Source organism: Hippocampus bargibanti, linkage group LG22, assembly GCF_051943395.1.
Source record: "Hippocampus bargibanti isolate YZ-2025 linkage group LG22, ASM5194339v1, whole genome shotgun sequence".
NCBI classification, from domain to species: Eukaryota; Metazoa; Chordata; class Actinopteri; order Syngnathiformes; family Syngnathidae; genus Hippocampus; species Hippocampus bargibanti.
In genome coordinates, this window is record NC_142755.1 from 2,420,181 (window position 1) to 2,439,132 (window position 18,952).

General features: G+C 41.2%; 1 protein-coding gene across 4 annotated transcripts in view; it reads right to left on the minus strand.

Annotated features, from left to right (window-relative positions):
• The window catches only part of cacna1c (calcium voltage-gated channel subunit alpha1 C), a 75,857-nt gene that overhangs the window by 42,074 nt on the left and 14,831 nt on the right, over positions 1–18,952 (minus strand). For 3 of the 4 annotated variants that reach the window (XM_088989189.1, XM_088989192.1, XM_088989190.1), the window contains exons 2-3: positions 12,452–12,851; positions 10,413–10,518 (exon numbers count right to left, since the gene is read on the minus strand). In XM_088989189.1, the coding sequence (XP_088845315.1) occupies positions 10,413–10,518; positions 12,452–12,851 (506 nt within the window). Of the gene's footprint in view, positions 1–10,412; positions 10,519–12,451; positions 12,852–18,656; positions 18,773–18,952 lie in introns of those variants that run through there. The other variant, XM_088989191.1, reaches the window with a different exon arrangement.

Genomic DNA, 18,952 nt, shown 5'->3' on the forward strand with positions numbered 1-18,952 from the left:
CCGTCTGTGACTGCGCCATAAATAATGGATGGAGCGAGTGACAAAGTACGAAGCGGACCGGGTAGGAGAGGGGGGTGGGAATGGGGTGTGGGGCGGTGAGTGAAGGAGAAAGAATGACGTGGCTAAGTCACAGGAAGCAAAGATGTCAATCAAGGTGGCCATTTTCTTTTCATATCTTTGTATTAGGATCATATAATTTAAACTGAACAATTACCAGTTAATCTTTGTCAGTGCTGACCTGTTGAAAAGCACTTAAACAAAACAGCGCACGGCGCCACTCGCCTTTAAACTCTCCGAGCAATCAAGCCGTAAATCAACGCAAGCATTTACATCATCCGCCGAGACCCCCACATCAGCGGTACCGCACGCATATGCAAAGAAAAAACTCTTGCTCGCTCATTGGCTGCTGTGAATAAAACATTACCCCCCCACCCCTCACCGTGAAAGGCTCAAAAGTGCCCTCGCGACATTTTTACGAGCGACTTTACATTTAGAAAAGAAAATTTAGAAAAGAAAAATCAAATCAGAAGTGAATCAAGAGACCCGCATGGAATAAAATAATAATAAAAATAACAAAGATATGTCATGTACTGTAAATCATATAATAGATTATATTTTTTGCTACCGATGAGGACCTCCCATAATTCGCTGGCTAATAGCTATCTATTCGCTATCTATTAGCTATCTATTCGATAGATGAAAAGGTTTCTTCAACCTTCATCTGTACTTCTTTGAAAGTGTCGGATGTTTCGCTTCTTATCCAAGAAACTTCCTCAGCAAACTAAAGTCTAACTGGATAAGAAGCCAAACGTCCGACACCTTCAAAGAAGTACAGATGACAGCTGAAGAAACCTTTTCATCGATGGACCACTACTGTACGACTGAGAGCTTACACAGACATATCTATTCAATAGCTATTAGCTATCTATTCGCTATCGATTAGCTATTTATTCACTAGCTATTAGTTATCTATTCGCTAGCTATTAGCAATCTATTCATTAGATATTAGCCATCTATTCATTAGATATTAGCTATCTATTCGCTAGCTAGCAGCTATCTATTCGCTAGCTAGCAGATATCTATTTGCTAGCTGGCTAGCTTGCTATCTATTCAAGTTACTTCCGGGTTGAGTGAACCACAGAAAAAAACTTATCCTGTGACTGTAAAGTGACCTTGAGAGTTTTGAAAGGCGCTTATAAATGAAATGTATTATTATTATTATTATTATTATTATTATTATTATTATTATTATTATTATAAAAACTCCCATATTCAATGGCAAACCACAATATTGAAGGCGAAGGAAAACAAACAAACATCACAGATTTTTGTTGTTTTTTTAAATCAGTTTCGGCTCTCACAGCCCGCCGCCATTCCCTCCCTCCTTATTATTTCTGACTATGCTGAACATGAAATGATAGCTGCCTCCCGCTAATGATGCCGACGTACGAGGATACAAAATAAAAGGCATCTCTGATGTGTTTTTTTATTTTTATTTATTCACTATTATTATATTTTTTTAACAAGACTTGACAGTTCAAAAACGATGCAGAGGCGTACAGTACTCTGACATTGCCGATACCTGCGACCATATTTGGACATTTCCTCCGCCCATCCACCCCCTTCTCACATGATATTTCCTGTAACAGCTCCCTTTTAAAAAACATTTTTTTTGACTCACAGTACATCAAATAAATTGATGCACACGTATGTATGCATGTGCATACAATCACGGAAAATACGCACAAGCCGATGCCTACTATGAGACTGTTTATGGAGCGAAACCAACCTGCCACTAATCCAAATTTGGGCCAAAACTATCAAGCGGCGTTGTTTTTAAGTCGCAGAGGAGCAGCAAATGGCGTATTAGGGAATTCTATCCCTAAATGCTTCTGTCTCGCCGTTTTCCATCGTGGAATGTGTATTTAATATCTAGTTTCCTGGCAATGGGAGTTATTCTTAGTATGGTTGGACGTTTGATGCTAACTGGCTAGCACAAGCGTGTCTATCTCTCCGTTCTGTCTCGACACTTGTTAAGTGTCCATCGCCAAGCGCTACGCGAAATGAATGATAGACAGACTGTCACTTGTACATTTCATTTTATAATAATAATAATAATACATTTCATTACTAAGCCCATGTAAAAACTCTCAAGGTCACTTTACAGTCACAGGATCAGTTTTTCTGCGGGTGAGCAGCGGCAGCCACATGCGCCAGCGTTCACTCAACCCGGAATAACTCAAATGTAAAGAAAGTTAGCTAGATAGATAATAGATAACTAATAGATAGGTAGCTAGTTAGATAGCGAATAGATAGCAAATTGATAGCACATAGATAGCTATCTAGGTAGCCAGCTAGCTCGTTAGATAGCGAATAGATAGCAAATAGATAGCTAGGTAGCTAGCCTTTCAAAAGCCTTTCAAGGTCACTTTATAGTCACAGGATCGGTTTTTCTGCGGCTGAGCAGCAGCAGCCACATGCGCCAGCGTTCACTGAAACCGGAATACTGTAACTCAAATAGATAGAAAGTTAGCTAGCTAGCTAATAGATAGCTAGCTAGCCAGTTAGTTTTATCTTTCCTATCTCACTAATTCCTCTTCGGCAACTCTCTCTCAGGCGCTACCTGGCAACAAGATGGTTGCCCGGGCGACTCCGGCATAACAGCTTCACATTTACAGCCACGGGTGTCATCTGCGCGTTGGGGTGTTAAAAGTCATTCTTTAGGTTGGGATAAAAGGCCTTGGGCTAAGTTTCAAAGTGGCGTGCAAGCTTTTAACTGGCAGGCGACGACAGGGAAAAAAAAGGCATGTATCTTGGAGTTTTAGCGCATTTACTTCCAGATCTTGTCAGGGCTAATTACTGTACCCTGATGATCTTTTGGCAGCTTTTATGTGGGTAAAAAAAGGGTGGCCATTATAATTATGTTTTTATCCTTCACCTTGGTGCCTGTGTCAACCTTCAGAGGGAAACAAAATGCATGCTTGAGTGGCGCTTCCCGCCATTTTGAAGTGGTTAGCCAGCGTGTAAACGAGCCAAGATAACTGATCTCCCGCTGAGAGTTTCACACTCCGCTTCTGGAGCGGCGACAGAAGACGACTTTCGGTTGGAGGTAAAGCAGAAGAGAGAGATGTTTATCTCACGTCCAGCCATTGACCATGTTTGGACAAAAAAAAGGAAGGCCGAGGCAGCATCCACGGTGGCCGTTTGACGGTTTAATGGCGGGGAGGACGGGAAGACAGTGAACACGTGAAACATCTTGGCGACATTTTTTTGTACTCGGTCCAGATACTTTGGTATTACAAAGGCGGTGACGAGAAGCTTTTGGCGCCGGTGAGATGTTTGGCTACCCGGGGTTATTTGTGATAAACAGCGATAGTGTCAATATGGCATGATAAGGCTCAAACGCAAGCTAACTGGCTAGCGGCCATTAGCAAATTGGTTGTTAGTTAGCGTGGTTGTTTGTTTTTCACCACTCTAATGCGCTTCATCGTACATAGCTTTACACCAGAGTCTTACTCAAAAGTGACTAGGAACCATTTTAATTCAGTATTATTAGCGACGTCTAAATATGAATATTCGTGAGCAAGCTAACTAGGTGATTAGCGGGATGTAACTGATTTAGTTTAGTTTTTAGTTTTAGTAAATTATTAAAGAAATATGAAACGTCAAGACTTGTGATTATTTTGATAAGATCTCTTTTCCATTCACATTAAAGAAAGAATCGTTCTAGGAAACGCAAATGTTGTATGATAAGGCTCAAACGCAAGCTCGCTGGCTAGCGGTCATTAGCAAATTGGTTGTTAGTTTGTGTAGTTGTTTGTTTTTCACCACTCTAATACGCTTCATTGTACGCAGCTTTACACCCGAGTTTTACTAAAAAGTGACTGTGAACCATTTCAAGTCAGTATTATTAGCTACGTCTATGACCATCCGCAAGTAAGCTAACTAGTAGATTAGCAGGGCTGACTGGATGTAGCTTATTTAGCGTTTGTTTTAGGAAATTATTGAAGAAATATTAAATGCCAAGACTGGTAGTTATTTTGATAAGATCTCCATTCCGTTCACATTAAAGAGTCATTCTAGGAAACGTTAGCGCGTATGCTAATGGGCATATTGTCTTGGGTAATGATGATTAGCCAAGATCGCTGAAGTGGTGTATGGAGTGAGTTTGGCTTGTGGGGGGGTTCCGAGTGGTCTCATCTCATACCGGGGGCTCCTTCACTGGTCCTCATGTCACATTCAGTCTAATTGGAGAGGAATTAACGAGGCGAATCTTAACGACATGCTAGCTAGTCGCACACGCGAGAGCTCTCTTCTTCATCTGTCATTTCTACAAAAATAAACCCCCAACACTACTTGCGCAATTGACTTTTTTTTGTCATCGGTCATTGACTTTGCATTTGGCAGCGAGACAGACACGACCGGTCGCCTCGCTACACGCGTGCGTTTCGCCTGTCGTGTCCTTTGGGCTACGTTATCGCCGTATCCTGGCGTCGGGCTCCATCTGTCTGGGCCGCCGTCCAAACGGCTCGCTGCGCGCAGTCTCTGGCATCACCGCCGCGATGGCCGTTCAATATGTCTGATAGCGACGTTAAAGCCCTCTGGTGGAAAACCCACCCCCGTTAATTGAAAGCAGCCCACTTGAACGAGGTCGTTCACTTGTCGATGGTGCGTTTATTGCCAAAGTTTATCCACTTAGCTCGGATGAACCTGCGTCCTACCGCTTGTTCATTCTCCTGTTGGCGTCGACGGGCTATCGGTTGCTCACATAAAATTATTTTCTTTGGAAAGGCACTTGAGTGTTATTATTTTTAACGCCGTGTCTCGTGTCGAGATATCTTGTGTATGAAACGCGTTCAATAAATAAAGCTGCAAAAAAAAGTACTAAACGCAGCTAACGTTGAGTAAGCTAACTGTCATTTCTCCCCTTGCTAATCTGAGGACAGTTTGACTCCATCATTAGCGCAACTGTTAGTTTTTATTGATTGAACTGACATCCATCTGACGTTAATGCCATCAATTACACACACAAAAACACACATACACACACACAAAATAATCGCACACCCTCAGATGCACCTGTCAGATACCTTCACGGACATCCGATATAGATTAAGCGTGCTTGGCTGGTGATAGCTTGTCTCTAAAATGTGCATTGACCTGTGTGTTTAGCTAGTCAATGTGTGTGTGTGTGTGTGTGTGGTTTTGTGTGTGTGTGCGACCAGTTGCTCCATCAACTTCCATTTACTGTCAGTCCGCCTGACATATCTTCGCTTCAACCGGGGTCATAAATAGTTTCCCAACAGACACGACTTTGCTTTCCACACAAACACACACACAATCGCACCACAAATACGGCCGACGCAAACCTTAGCGGTCATTTTTTTCACCCACCCTTCAAAATAAAAGAGTTTTTAGTGAAACAAATGGTTGCAGGTGAGTCATAAATCAAGTGGAAAGCCATAATGCGTTTTCATCGCTAGCAAACCTTTAGCCGTGTAGGTGTTTTTGGTAGTTCATTCCACCATACTATCACGCCGGAGTTGCATTTAAGATGCGGAAAAGAAGATTCGCTCGCATCTGTTAATGAAGGATGGCTTTTTAAATGGCACTTTTTCTCAAGCTAGTTCCGCACGTGGAATTTACAGCTGCGCAAAAAAACGTTTACTGCCCGTGTCTCAGCAGCTATCATTTCTCCTTTCAGTTAAATATCTGATTTGACCTCCCTCCTCCCTATAAAACCTTCCTCAACTCAACAAATTACACACGGATGAAAGGAACGTTGAAGGTTAGCGGGAGGTGGCTGACGCGCGAGTGCTAGCGGCTCCTTTCAGTTTAGATTTGTCGAAAAATACTCGACATGTGAGATGAAATAGAATGGTGGAAATGCGCTAATTTAACCAATAGGGGGAAAAAGATAAATACCCCAGGATCAGAGTGTCAAAGTCTTATAAATAAATACAAATACAGGCGCTAATGCCGCTAGCTTGTGGAATCGCTTTCCGCTAGATATTTATTCCCGTTAGTGCTAGCACGATTAAATAAAATGAAGTAAATAATTGTCCAATTATTTACTTTTTTTCATCCACCATTTTGTTTGAGTTTGAACATACCCACTGGCAAGTTAACTGCCCATTATTATCGTACAAATGGGCCTCCTAATGACAACCGAGTGATTCGATTGATACAAATTATTCATTGATCATGCTGATTTTTTAACCGTGCCAAATTTTCCGATTGCGCTCGCTCCCCCTCTAAATTATGAAGTCATTTTGAATCAAAGGAATGTGTTGAAAAGGAATTTCAACATGCTCCAATATGGCCGCCGGCTCCTGCGTGCTACATTTTGGTGGGGATGTTGCGGTGGTGCGCCCCTTTGCGTGTGCGCGTGGGACAGAGTGACGCATCATGCAGCACTCGTTTGAATATTTTAGCAGGAAACATTAGTGACACGCTTATTTATTTATTTATTTATTTTTTGCGCTTTCATCATTCTGCGCCGTCTGCCTCGACTTCCACTAAGATGGAGCAAAGTCACTTTCATTACCGGGACAATGTGCAAGAATACGTACGTGAGCGTTTCTGAAATTGCAGCCAACTTCCAGGTTTAAAAATAGCGCTCTCGTTTTTACAGTTAGAACACGACAATGTCCTTTTTCTCATTTTGCTTCCGTGGCGGAAACGCTATCGCATTAGTGATTATTCAGCATGATGGCATTATTTTTAAATAAGGCTAAAAAGAACTCTATAATATCAAATAATACATCTAAGAATAGTACTTTCATGACTACTTTGACTCTGTAAGTCACTTTTCAACTATTTGTTGAGTGAAATGCATATGTGGATATCTGTCGCGACTTGGAATTGAAGCCGATTTACGTGGGACAGGAGATGTGAGACAATATCTCTTTTCGTCAATGGATGCTACGGCTTCGTGTTTGCTTTCAACATTTAGCTTGTAGCAGACATGCACATTTCACCGTGATGTCCCTGATCCACTGGTGAAAAGGACACTTGGATTCTTTCCTTTTTCATCTAGAACTGCTTCAAGCGACAAAGAGGGTGCAGAAAGTGCTTAAGATTGAACGAGTTTAAGTTTCTTTTGTGTTGTGTCGCATTATTTATTATTTTGTGTGTTGTTGTTGACTTCAAGATGGCGCCATGAGAGTGGCTGCCTTTACAGCAGCTCCTGTATTTTCTTTGTCTACTTTTTCCTTTCCTTTCCTCACTTTGGTCTGCGAGATCTAATAAAGGCTAATACAATCCAATCCGTTAGCATGTCAATGACTTTTCCTATTATACGTTAGCATTAGGCTAGCAAGACATTCATAAAGCGGCTTAGTTGTTGTAAATCTGCCGTGTTTGATGTTTAATTGGACCGAAAACCTCAATGGAGGCGCAAGTTTGACCTTTTCACGATTGTTCCAAGCCCCCCCGCCCCCAAAAAAAAACAAAAACATTCACACCGTCTGGCGACAATCGAGGTGTTACATCCCAATTTGCAACCTGCAGCTGCTTTGATTAAGCAGGCCTTGACCCATATGTGTGTGTGTTTGTGTGTTTTCCTAGACATGCAAATGAGGGAAGAGTGCAAACCCCCCAAAAAACTTCTGTTTTTGGTTATTTATGTATTTTTTTTGTTTGCCATCCTCATCAAATCACACGGACACATGCACGCTGTCTCCAATTGGTGACCCCTCACCCCACCCCTTTTAAACAGAGGAGTTTGACCTAGCACTCTACCCTTTCCTAAATATTGTTTTGTACTAAAGTGCCATCCAACTTGTCGCCTTGGAAACGGCAAGGCGGGGAGCTTTTTGCCAGCTCGCGAACACAATGCAAAGGCTGCCACGCACAATGGGATCGCGGCTACGTTCCTCCCCACGCGCCGCCAAGACGCTGATGGCTTCAAGATGCAAAAAAAGGAGCGAGGGGGTAGGGGGGGTGAAGTAACAAAAAAATCAAGATGGCCGACGTTTATATTGACTCCAGTTAGGAAATCGTCGGAATCGAGTTCAGTTGAGCGCTTTTGACACGAAAATCCATGAATCCCTCATGACTCACAAGTTCCAGCACATTTAGATTCAATTAGAACGGACTACATGACCTCAACTCGCACAGTCGGGATCGTTGACATGCTCCAATTAAATGAAAAAAAATAAAAAAAGGAGGCTTTGTATCCATTCCCCCGTGACTCCAAAACAATAATAATAAGCTCATCAAAGCGCTGCGCCAAAAGCAATGCAAATTGGGTGAAACGGTTAAATGGACCGAGCTCATGTTGGGTGAATCATTTAACTCGATTTTATTTCATAAAAACAAGGCCAGTTTGTACTTTTCTTTGCACATAGCAAGCCGTCAATTTACGACACAAAGGTACGCTATGACTGCAGATTCTAAAAATATGAAATAATCCTGCTAATCTTTGAACAACAGCCCGGAATATGTACTCACTATGTGCGTGCGTGTGTGTTTTTGACAAGATTTATTGCTATTTAATGCGTTTGTGCCATCGGTGAGTCATCAATGCAGCACGACGGTTAAGCTCCGCCCACTCGCCCCTGAGGCGTCCCGTAGTAAGTATCACGCATCTCCGTTTGTGTGTGTGTGTGTGTGTGTGTGTCATGCTCACGCATACAAATAAATACTTCGCTGGCCATACAACATACAACGACATATGGATGCATTTTATCGCCCTCTTGTTTAAAGTTTACAATTTAATGAGCGACACGTTTGTTCGCCAATGCACAGATTTCGTTGCTATTTATCCTCAAATTCCGGTTGGCAGCACAAATAAAGCTTTAATTCAAACAAAAATGGCCGCCAATGAGAACGAGTGGGACCGACTTGAGCATATTGATTGATTTATGTTTATTCATCCATTTATTTAGTTATTTATCCATGTATCCATTTATCCATTGATTTATTCATTTATTTATTTGTTTATTTATTCATTTATCTATTTATATATTTCTCTATTGATCAATTTATTTAATTATCAATTTATCTGTGTATTTATTTATTTACTTATTTGTTTATTTATTTATTTGTTTTTGATATATTATTTATTTACTTGTTATTTTATTTTTTGATATATTATTAATTTATTTGTTATTTCATCTATTTGTTATTTTATGTATTTATTCATGTATTTATGTATGCATTTATTTATATATTTATTTATTATTTGTTTATTTTATTTCTTTGTTGTGATGTTTTATTTTGTTATTTATTTGTTATTTCATCTATTTGTTATTTTATGTATGTATTTATTTATCTTATTTATTATTTATTATTTATGTATTTATTTATTTGTTTATTTATGTATTTATTTGCTTATATATGTATGTATTTATTTATCTATTTATTTATCTGTCTATTTTTTCAATTATATCTATTTATCTGTGTATTTATCTACGTATCTATTATCTATGTATTTATTTAGTTCGTATTTTTTTATATTTATTTATTTGTTGTTTCATTTATGTATTTATTTATTTATTTGGTCTCTCTGCAAAGCCGGGACATCCGAAGGAGCATGGCTACGTTGACCATATCCATGACAACCCGCCTCTCCTGGCGCGGCTATTATTGGCCGCGTCGTCTAGGATACTGTCCGGCTCATTATGGGATGCGTGACGGAAATAGAAAATAGGCGACTGGAAATGGCGCGGCGGGATGTGCGGCATTATATAAGGGATGTAAACAATATTGTGTATGCGTGTGTACAAGTGTGTGTAGAAGTGTTGTGCCCAGTTAGCTAATAACATTACGTGAAAAAAAAAGAATATAAAGTCTAGCAAAACCACAGGTGCGTTTGTTTTAACTGTCGTTACAAAATATTCTGCATGCATTATAAGTAAAGTGAAATAACTAAAGTGATCTGCGCATCTCCCACAAACATAGCCGACATACCAAACCGCATCTACGGGGAGTCTGCGATACATTTCTTTTCCTATCAGGAAAGCAGAAAAATTAATTTTTCTAACTAAAATCATCCAGCGCCTATCTTGACATGATTGTTCTTCGAAAGAAGGAAAGAAAGACAGCGTGACAGATGTGACGCGGCCTCACGGGGGGATTAGCGGCCTAGCGCGCAACCCTACAGAACTCGCAGAATGATGACGCACGGACCCACGGTCCGCATTTCGGTCTGGGGGGGAGGGCGCTGAGGGGGGTTAGATTTTTACCCCAATGGAAAATGACCGATTACGCAAGGATGTTTTTCAGGACGTCATCAGAGTACATGACAGTGATCAAATTCCCCAAAGCAAACAAGCTAAACCGTCAAAAAAGCCTTTTGGGAATTCATACAAAAACGCCGATTCACTAGAAACTGCGTCATGGTCATCTTTATCCCCAATTCTCGCCATTTCAAAACATAATAATAATAAAATGGGAACGCTACTCACCAGATTGGAGTTGGTAGCGTTGGAGTCGTCCTCCGGGAAGGGGATGTAGACGGCTAAGGCCACACAGTTAGCGAAAATGGTCATCAGGATGATGATCTCAAACGGTCTGAGAGGAGAAGGTGGATTAAGGAAATACACGGGGACGAAACAGGGGGCGGGGGGGGATGAGGACCCGGTACACAAACCCCAGCCGGCGGCGTCATTCGTCTTACTTAGATTGCAATCGATCCCCATCCCGACTCGCTCTTTAAACGTCTTCGCCGTTTGTTTTCCAACAGGTGGTATTTGTCACTCTGATCAATGCTTCAATGTGACCGGTGAAAAGATCATTTTGTGCATGAAGGAGCCCGCCGTGAGAAGAAAGGAGCGTCAGCGCAGAGCGCCGAAGCGTATGTGGAAGTGTCGCGGCTTACAATTGAAGCGGATTTACGTTGGGGCAGGAGATGTGAGACAGTCACAATCGGCATGATAGCATGATAAGAGTTTTTAATAAGAAGTCTATATTCTTTCATGACTACTTTGAAATGCGTATGTGGACTTGTCGCTGCTTGGAAATGAAGCGGACAGGAGATGTGAGGCAATCGCTTTTCGTCAATGGCAGCTACAGCGTTGTGTTTGCTTTTAACATTTAGTTTGTTAGCAGACGTGCACATGTCACCATGATATCCCTAATCCACAGGTGAAAAGGATGCTTTGATCCTCTAGAACAGCTTCATACAACAATGAGGGTGCAGAAAGCGCACGAAAAAATTGAATGACGGTGTCTTTGTGTTGTCATATTATTTTGTTCTTTTGACTTCAAGATGGCGCCGCCAGTGTGGTTGCCTTGTCAGCAGTTCTTGTATTTTGTTTTTCTACTTCTTCCTTTCCTTTCCTATTACTTTCATCACTTTGCTGCTGTGAAATGTGAATTTCTCCACTGCCAATACAATCTGATCCAATGAAATGACAGACGGCCATGCCCAAATATGGGTGCTGTGGCGTGGAAGACAGGATGTGTCTGGAGGAATCAGGGAAAGACTACAGCTGTTTCTACTCATTTACGGCCCCCACTACACTCACGTAACTAAAACGGCTACAGAACGTGGTTGTTATTGTTTTGACATCATATCCACATTAGAGAATGTTTGTGTGTGTGCGCCTCGCCGACCCGTTATCGGTTGTCCCGGCAACAAGGGAAATTTGGGGCCCTCCCTCCATCCCGTCAGGCACGCGCACGCCGCCAACTCCACTTATGAAGGGCGTCCAATTCAAATTGACCTCTAAATTGAGAGTAATTTCAAGATTTATGGCTCCCGCCCCCACCCCAACTCCTTCTCCTTGCCGTTGTTTGCGTGATTAACGCAGGGAATTGTGGGTAATCATCTGCGAACTCATCAGCGCCCGCTGCTTGCCGCAATTTACTATAACTGCTCGGATATAAATACATTAATCAACAAACAAATGGATAAATAAATTAATAAATTCAAATGAAATTGCCGACCCCCATTAAGAACATAAAAACAAGCTGGGAAAAATATCAGGCTTATTTTAATAGACGGCAACCCCCCCCCTCAATAACTTTATAATAATAATAATAATAATAATAATAATAATAATAATTTGATTTCTAAGCGCCTCTCAAAACTCTCAAGGACGCTTTACGGTCACAGGATCAGTTTTTTTCTGTGGGTGAGCAGCGGCAGCCACACGCCCCGGCGTTCACTCAAGCCGGAAGTAACTCAAATACATTTACCTTCCCCATCCCTTTTTTAGCGACGCTAATCCGAAGCTAGTCAACAATGGAGCTTGAAAAGAAAAGTAAGAGGCGAAAAGCGTGAAGAAGAATGGCTACAAACGGACAGATGCTAAATGGGGTGGGGGGTGAGTGGGGGGGCGTAGGAGGAGGGACCCCGGGGGGAGAAAAAGAGTAAAAAAGTGTAACGGAGGAACGAAACTCCCTTCAAATCCACATTTGAGGCAACAAAGATGATGAAAAGAAAAAAAAAAGAGGATAAGGATGCTATCGCCATAGCAACAGCGATGAGAGCAAAGGATACTTCCACTCGACGATGCTGATGCAGGCCCGCCGAATGGGGTTCTTGAGCGTGAGGCAGAGCAGCGCCCGGGGGGGCCTAGTGGCCGCCGTGGCGGTCTGCTTCTTGGGCTTGGAGCTGTAATGCTGCCGCTTGCGCTGCGTGGAACTGGCGGTGGAGATGGGCCCGCCCCCTCCTCCTCCTCCGGCCGCCGCCGCTCCGCCCGACGCCGCGTTGCCCATCATCTTGGCCTGCCGGGCGGCGTCGATGGCCGCCTGCCAGCTCAGAGCGGCGCCCGGCGTGGCCATGTGTTCCGGAGCCAGGCCCACCACGCCCACCCCGCCGTGGTTGACCCCGCCCCCGTCGCGCTCGCCCGGGTGCTCATTGGTCAGTCCGGGGGCGGGAGGGGGGGAGTAGTCGGAGCCTGCGATGCAAAACGGGAAGATAAGATTAGCATTAACATGATCACATCCACATTTTTATTGGAATAATTGCAATTTGAAGCATGACAACAGCCCCTCTACAATTACAAAAATGATTTAATAACAATACCATCTGAATGCTTTGGTTTTGTAAATTCAGAGCCCACTTTGAAAACGACACATACTACACTGAACCGCAAAAACATGGCGGGACTGTCAAGGAAGAAGCGACTATGGTTTTTAATCTGCAACCTGCAGCTCATTCGACATACGCGGACAACTGACCGGTTGGACCAAAGTGTTGCGTTGTAGAATGCTGGTTGACGGCATTACAAGTAATCTGGAGCAGATTACACCCGCGGTGAATAAAAAAACGCAGAGCGGATCCTTGGAGCTGCCTGCTTAGCCAGATTAAAGACACGTTTAATATCCGTTCGACGACCCCCTCGCCCCTCCGCCCCTCCGCATTCCGCCTACGACGCGAGCAAAAATGTTCATTCTGATGGAGATTAGACGCATACTTCAAAAAATATAATATAAAATAATTAAAAATAGAAAAAAAAAGAAAGAAAGAAAGAAAAATAATTTAATGTAAAATTTAAAAAGAGAATTACATTAAAAAAAACTACATTTTTTACATTACAAAATGTAAACATTAAAAAGTTAAATGATTAAAAATTAAAAAGTAACAAATAAAAATAAAAATCAAAAATTACTAATTAAAAATGTAAACTATCAAATTATAAATTACAATAAAAAACCTGTAAAATTACAAATTAAAAATAAATTATAAATAAAAAAATACAATAAAAATTAAAAACACTAAAAATTAAAAATCTAAATTACAATTAAAAATGTGTAAATCAATAAATACATAAAAACATTTTAAAAAATTAAAACTTAAAAAAATAAAAACATCAAAAATTAAAAATTATAAGTTACAATAAAAAATAAAAACATTAGAAATTAAAAATTGAAAATCTAAATTACCAAATCAAATGTAAAAATGTGAAAAAATATATACAACATTAACAAATTAAAAATATTAAAAATAAATGAAAAAATAAAATTACAGAATAGTAAATACAAATTACAAAATACAACATAAAAATACAAAATAATAAATAAAAAAATTACAATTTAAAATAAATAATTGAAAAATATTTTATAAAATTAGTCCAATGCCTGTCTCCCGCATCAATGGAAGTGAAGCCAACAGAGAGTAAAAAAAAACTCAGTGAAGCTGTTATCTATTTTGCGATAAAGACTGCCGACAGATGTTATCACATCAAATGACACGCACAGAGACGCGCTCCAAAGAGTTTCCAGTGCTGCTTATTCGATAAAAACTCCACAGAGCTGATTTAAACTTTTTATCCCCCCCGACCCCCACTTAAAATACCGACAACTGATCAGAACCAACACACAGGCAGCCATCTTTTTTTTCTCACTGCTTCTTCATTTCATCTTTTCGCCATTTCTCTCTATTTCTGTCTCACGATTGACCGGCGAGAAGGCGGCTTTTTTTCGAGCGCAAATAAAATAATAATAGCAATAATGAAAAGCTTGAAGTGAGGGGGGTGGGTGGGATGTAATGGACTTCTTTTGGGCTTTTGGTGATTGTCATTTCCTCTGTGCTTCACATGACACGGCGTCATTATCGCTGTCACCGCGAACGTCGCTTTTAAAGCCGATCCTATTTTTATCCAATTCATGTGCCATCTCGAACAAGTACAATAAAAAAAACCCATCTGTTTGGTGCTGATTAATCTCCCACGTCTGACAAAAACGACATAACGCCGACTTTATCTTGTCTAAGTATTCTTTCCCCGCCTCGATTTTTACCAAAGGCTTCCGATTTTCGTCCAATCGGCATGAATGTCAAGAAAAATGTCCACTAAAATCTGCATCATACACTTCTGAAGACAAACCAATGCAAGCAAGCTGTATGGCTCGCTCTTGGCAGAGGATAAAGAATCTAACGCATACATGAATCATCACGGACGTTGTCAGTCAACAATTTGCTTCTAGTGTGATCACGCTGCTAGCATGTAATCATTTCCAAATGGCTCAGAAGATTAAGCCAATCCGGAAAAATAATATTGTTATGTATTTCTTTGCTCTATTTCACTGTGTCACCTTGGAGTTGCTGGAGGACTGCAAATAGACTATCGGGAAGATCTTCATAAATCTCGGCGTAGAAGGTGTATTACGGGACAAGGAAATGACTTTTGCAACCTTTATATTCATTCAAGTGCACGTAAACGTAGCGGAATGCTAAGGCGTGCACATCAATAAGTATATATCTACTGAGTGGAGCCGTTTTCCGGCCCACCCAAGTTAATGGCGGCATTTGGAGGACTCGCACAAAACGCAGTCGTTGAAAGACAATGAGCCGACCTCCAGCGCACAAGTGGCTACGCAGCTAGCGGATATTAATAACGCCTTATTAATATTTATCCGGAGCAGGGCCGTGGGAGGCCCGAATAACCCAGATAGCGGTAGCCTCACCTCATCACGTACATCGTCGCTACGACGCCAGCCGCTCAAGGGCGACGATACAATCCACGAAGCTTCGCGAAGCTCTGAAATTAGCTGAAGTTATTTTTGTCGGCATATTCTGATTTTTGTCATCATTTTACCACGTATTGTGTAGAAAATAATAAAATAAAAAATACAAAATCCTACGTTAAAAATTTACCATTTTAACTTAAACATCAAACATAAAAAGTATAAAATTTAAAATAAAAAATACAAAATAAATACAGTAAAGTCTCGTTATATCGATATTCAAGGGAGTCCGAAAAAAATATCGATATAAACGGGACTATCGATATATCCGACCCTGTTTGCATGTAATTTTCTCCGTGCGTGCATAGAAATAGTATCAATATAACCGGGACTATCGATATATCCGATATCGATATAACGAGACTTTACTGTATTCTAAATTACAATATAAAAATAGACACATGAAAAAATAAATAAAAATTAAAATCATTAAAAGAAATAATAAATTAAAACATTATAAGATTAAACATAAAATAGAACGAATACAAAATAATATATCACAAATTAGAAAGTAAAAATAGGGTACTAAATAATAAATAAAGAATAAAAAGTACTACATTAAAAATTAAACATAATACATAAAAAAAGATAAAAACTAAAAAATACAAAATAGAAAATAAAAAATACAAATTCTAAATTACAATATAAAAAATAAAAACATGGAATAAATAAATAAATAAATGTAAACATAAAACATAAAAAAAATACTACATGAAAAATACAAAATACTAAATAAAAAATATCAAAATTAATTTAAAAAAAAAAGTTATTTTTGTCGACATATATGGATTTTTGTCATAATTTGTACCACGTATAGAATAGCAGACGTCGACAATCAAATATTAGCAACACTTAGCCTGTCTATCATTCAACTTTTTTGTTTAGCTCTCGGGATTCAAATAGATTGTTCCGAAGTAGATTTTTATCAAGAAAAAAAATGGGATTCCAAAACGTTGGCTTGGATTTGCATCTCCGTCAGACTAGCTTGCACTGGGCCCAAGCCAGGAGGGAATGACTGGGGTTGCGTTCAAGTGAAACCGACTTTCCTCGCCATCCAAAGAGGAAACAGATGTCAACTCGGGGACGCCGGCGAATGAGTCCAACAGAACACGCAAGCAAAACACAGCACGAGGCTCGCTAAAAATGACAACCACCAAAAAAAATAGACAGCTCTGAAAGGCCATCTATTAAAAAAGAAAATTTGCAGAACAGAAGCCGAGAAGCGTCCAACGTTCACGTGTTGGGCGTTTACGTGCAAACGTGCACGGCGAAAAAGGTACACGGACGCGTGAGGAAAGGTTTTGATTAAGTGATGAGTCCGCAAGGCCGTAAAGCGCTAATGAATACGCTCTCATCGCTTAGCAGCAGCGGCGGCTCGGTCTCCGAGGGAGCGTTTGGTTTATGACTCAACGCGTCCCGAACCACCCTATCAGGAGACGCTTGGGAACGACGGCGGAGCACTTTTCATCTGTATTCTCACGAGAAATTAGAATGTACGCGACAAAAATACAATTATGTGAGATTTATGGGTTTTTTTTCAGTGCCATTGACACAAACAAAACACCAGGGGGCGGTGTAAGACACATGCGCGGAAACAAATGACGGTCGGTCCTCAGGAAGACAATAGTAGCGAATCGTCATAGAGGATAAAGAAAATATGCTTGCGAGCATTGCTGTATTGTCTGCCGGCGGGGTTGCTGCAACATTTGTGTACAAATCTCCATTACTCAATTCATTCTAAATGGAACTGGACCATTGAATCATAAAACACTCTTTGGGTTAACTCATTCACTGCCAGACAATATGCAACAATGTGTCCAATGCAGTGCTAGGGTTTTTGTCATTGTCAGGACCCACAAAATACTGAGTTTTAGGACTACATAAACATCCAATGCAGCGTTAAAAAGCTTAGTGTCTCTTCTTTCATTAGAAAAAAAATCCTAAATTATATGAGCCTGGAGTTATCTGAGCTTGAAATGGGGGCAGGTGTCCAAAATACAATGCAATACATCCATATTGGTTTATATCGCGCTTAAACAACAGCTGAAGGTGGGACAAAGCGCTAACATGGAAAAAAGAGGAATGCTTCCCCCTTGCGGAAGGGAAAAAACATTGCCATACGCTATGGACAGCGTTTTATCGACATCCAAGCATGAAAAACCAAAACCCGAACAAATTCGGGAATGGCAGTGAAGGAGTTCATTTGTTAGCAGGAAAAAGACGAGATGGGAGGTGGGCAATGTGACTGAGGAGAAGGTCAAGCTACCGGAGGACGACTCATCCATAAGACGGCCTCATAAATACATCAAGCAAACGCAGTCGTCACGTCTTTACGCGCATACACACAGAACCGTCACCGCCCACGCGTTTGACTGATCCTGATTCCCATAGACGCTTGGGCGTTTTTTTTTTTTTTCTTAATGAGCCACAATGGCCGCCGCCGTTTCCAGGCCAGTGAAGGCGGCGGGCCCCGAGGGCGGAGAAACTGGGCGAGGGGAATGATCACAGGGGCCCGGTTTTAAATGGAGCTCATTAGCTGCCGGTGGCCGCGAGAGGTCCCAATACACACACACACACACACACACACGTTTTTTTGTACATGGTGGGGACTATGTGCGCTAAAAATATGCCCGATGGGTACCGAATTTCAAACGTGAAAAAAATAGATTTAGGAAACTTATCAAAATGACTTGGGTCTCAATTTTATGTTTGTTGGAATGCCTTTTGTCACTCACACACGCTCTGCTTGTCCACCCATTCACCCACTTTACCACCACGCTAGTGTCACTTTAAGGTCGCCCCCCCCCCCCCTCGCCTGACGACATCCCGATGGGGAAAAAAAACACTACCAGCACCCAAACTCTCATCAAAGGGTGTTTGATTACTGTTACCCAGACCACACATGTCCCAGGCGGGAAAAGCCTTGAAAAAAAACGTGGGGAGGGGGCGTTGGGGGAGGTATGCCGCAACTCCAACAGCCTCAGATGTCGCACGTTTGTAGCAGATTGATTTAAAATGTTTTTTTCAAGATTCTGGACCCACTTTCAAGTTCCTAAAAACAACCAGATTGCTTCCGCTTTGGTTTCAGACAACCGATTCAATGGAGCTTCATGCTAACAAACCAGTAGCGGGCTAACGAGTCGCTTCGAGCGTCAGGAAACTAATCACACTCCAAGGTGAACAGATTCGCTAACGGAATTGAAAACAAAGCACGCAGTCACGGTCACAATACTCACGGATTCGACACTTAGCGGCCCGCCGTTTTCTTTGGTTACGCGGCGGAGTCGATTGTCGTTTACGTTACATCACATGAGACAGCTGGCGCAAATATGGCCGCTGAGTAACAAACAAGTGGCCATTTACCGCTCATGTGTGTGCGTGTGTTGACTGTAAAGCCGACACACACACACACACACATACTTAAAGTGAACAATAGTTCTGACAGGATCTCTGAGTCATAAATAGCCCCGGCGATGCATTCCAGCATAAAAAAAGGGGTCTGGTTGTAAACATTTAGAGGAGTAGAAGCTTT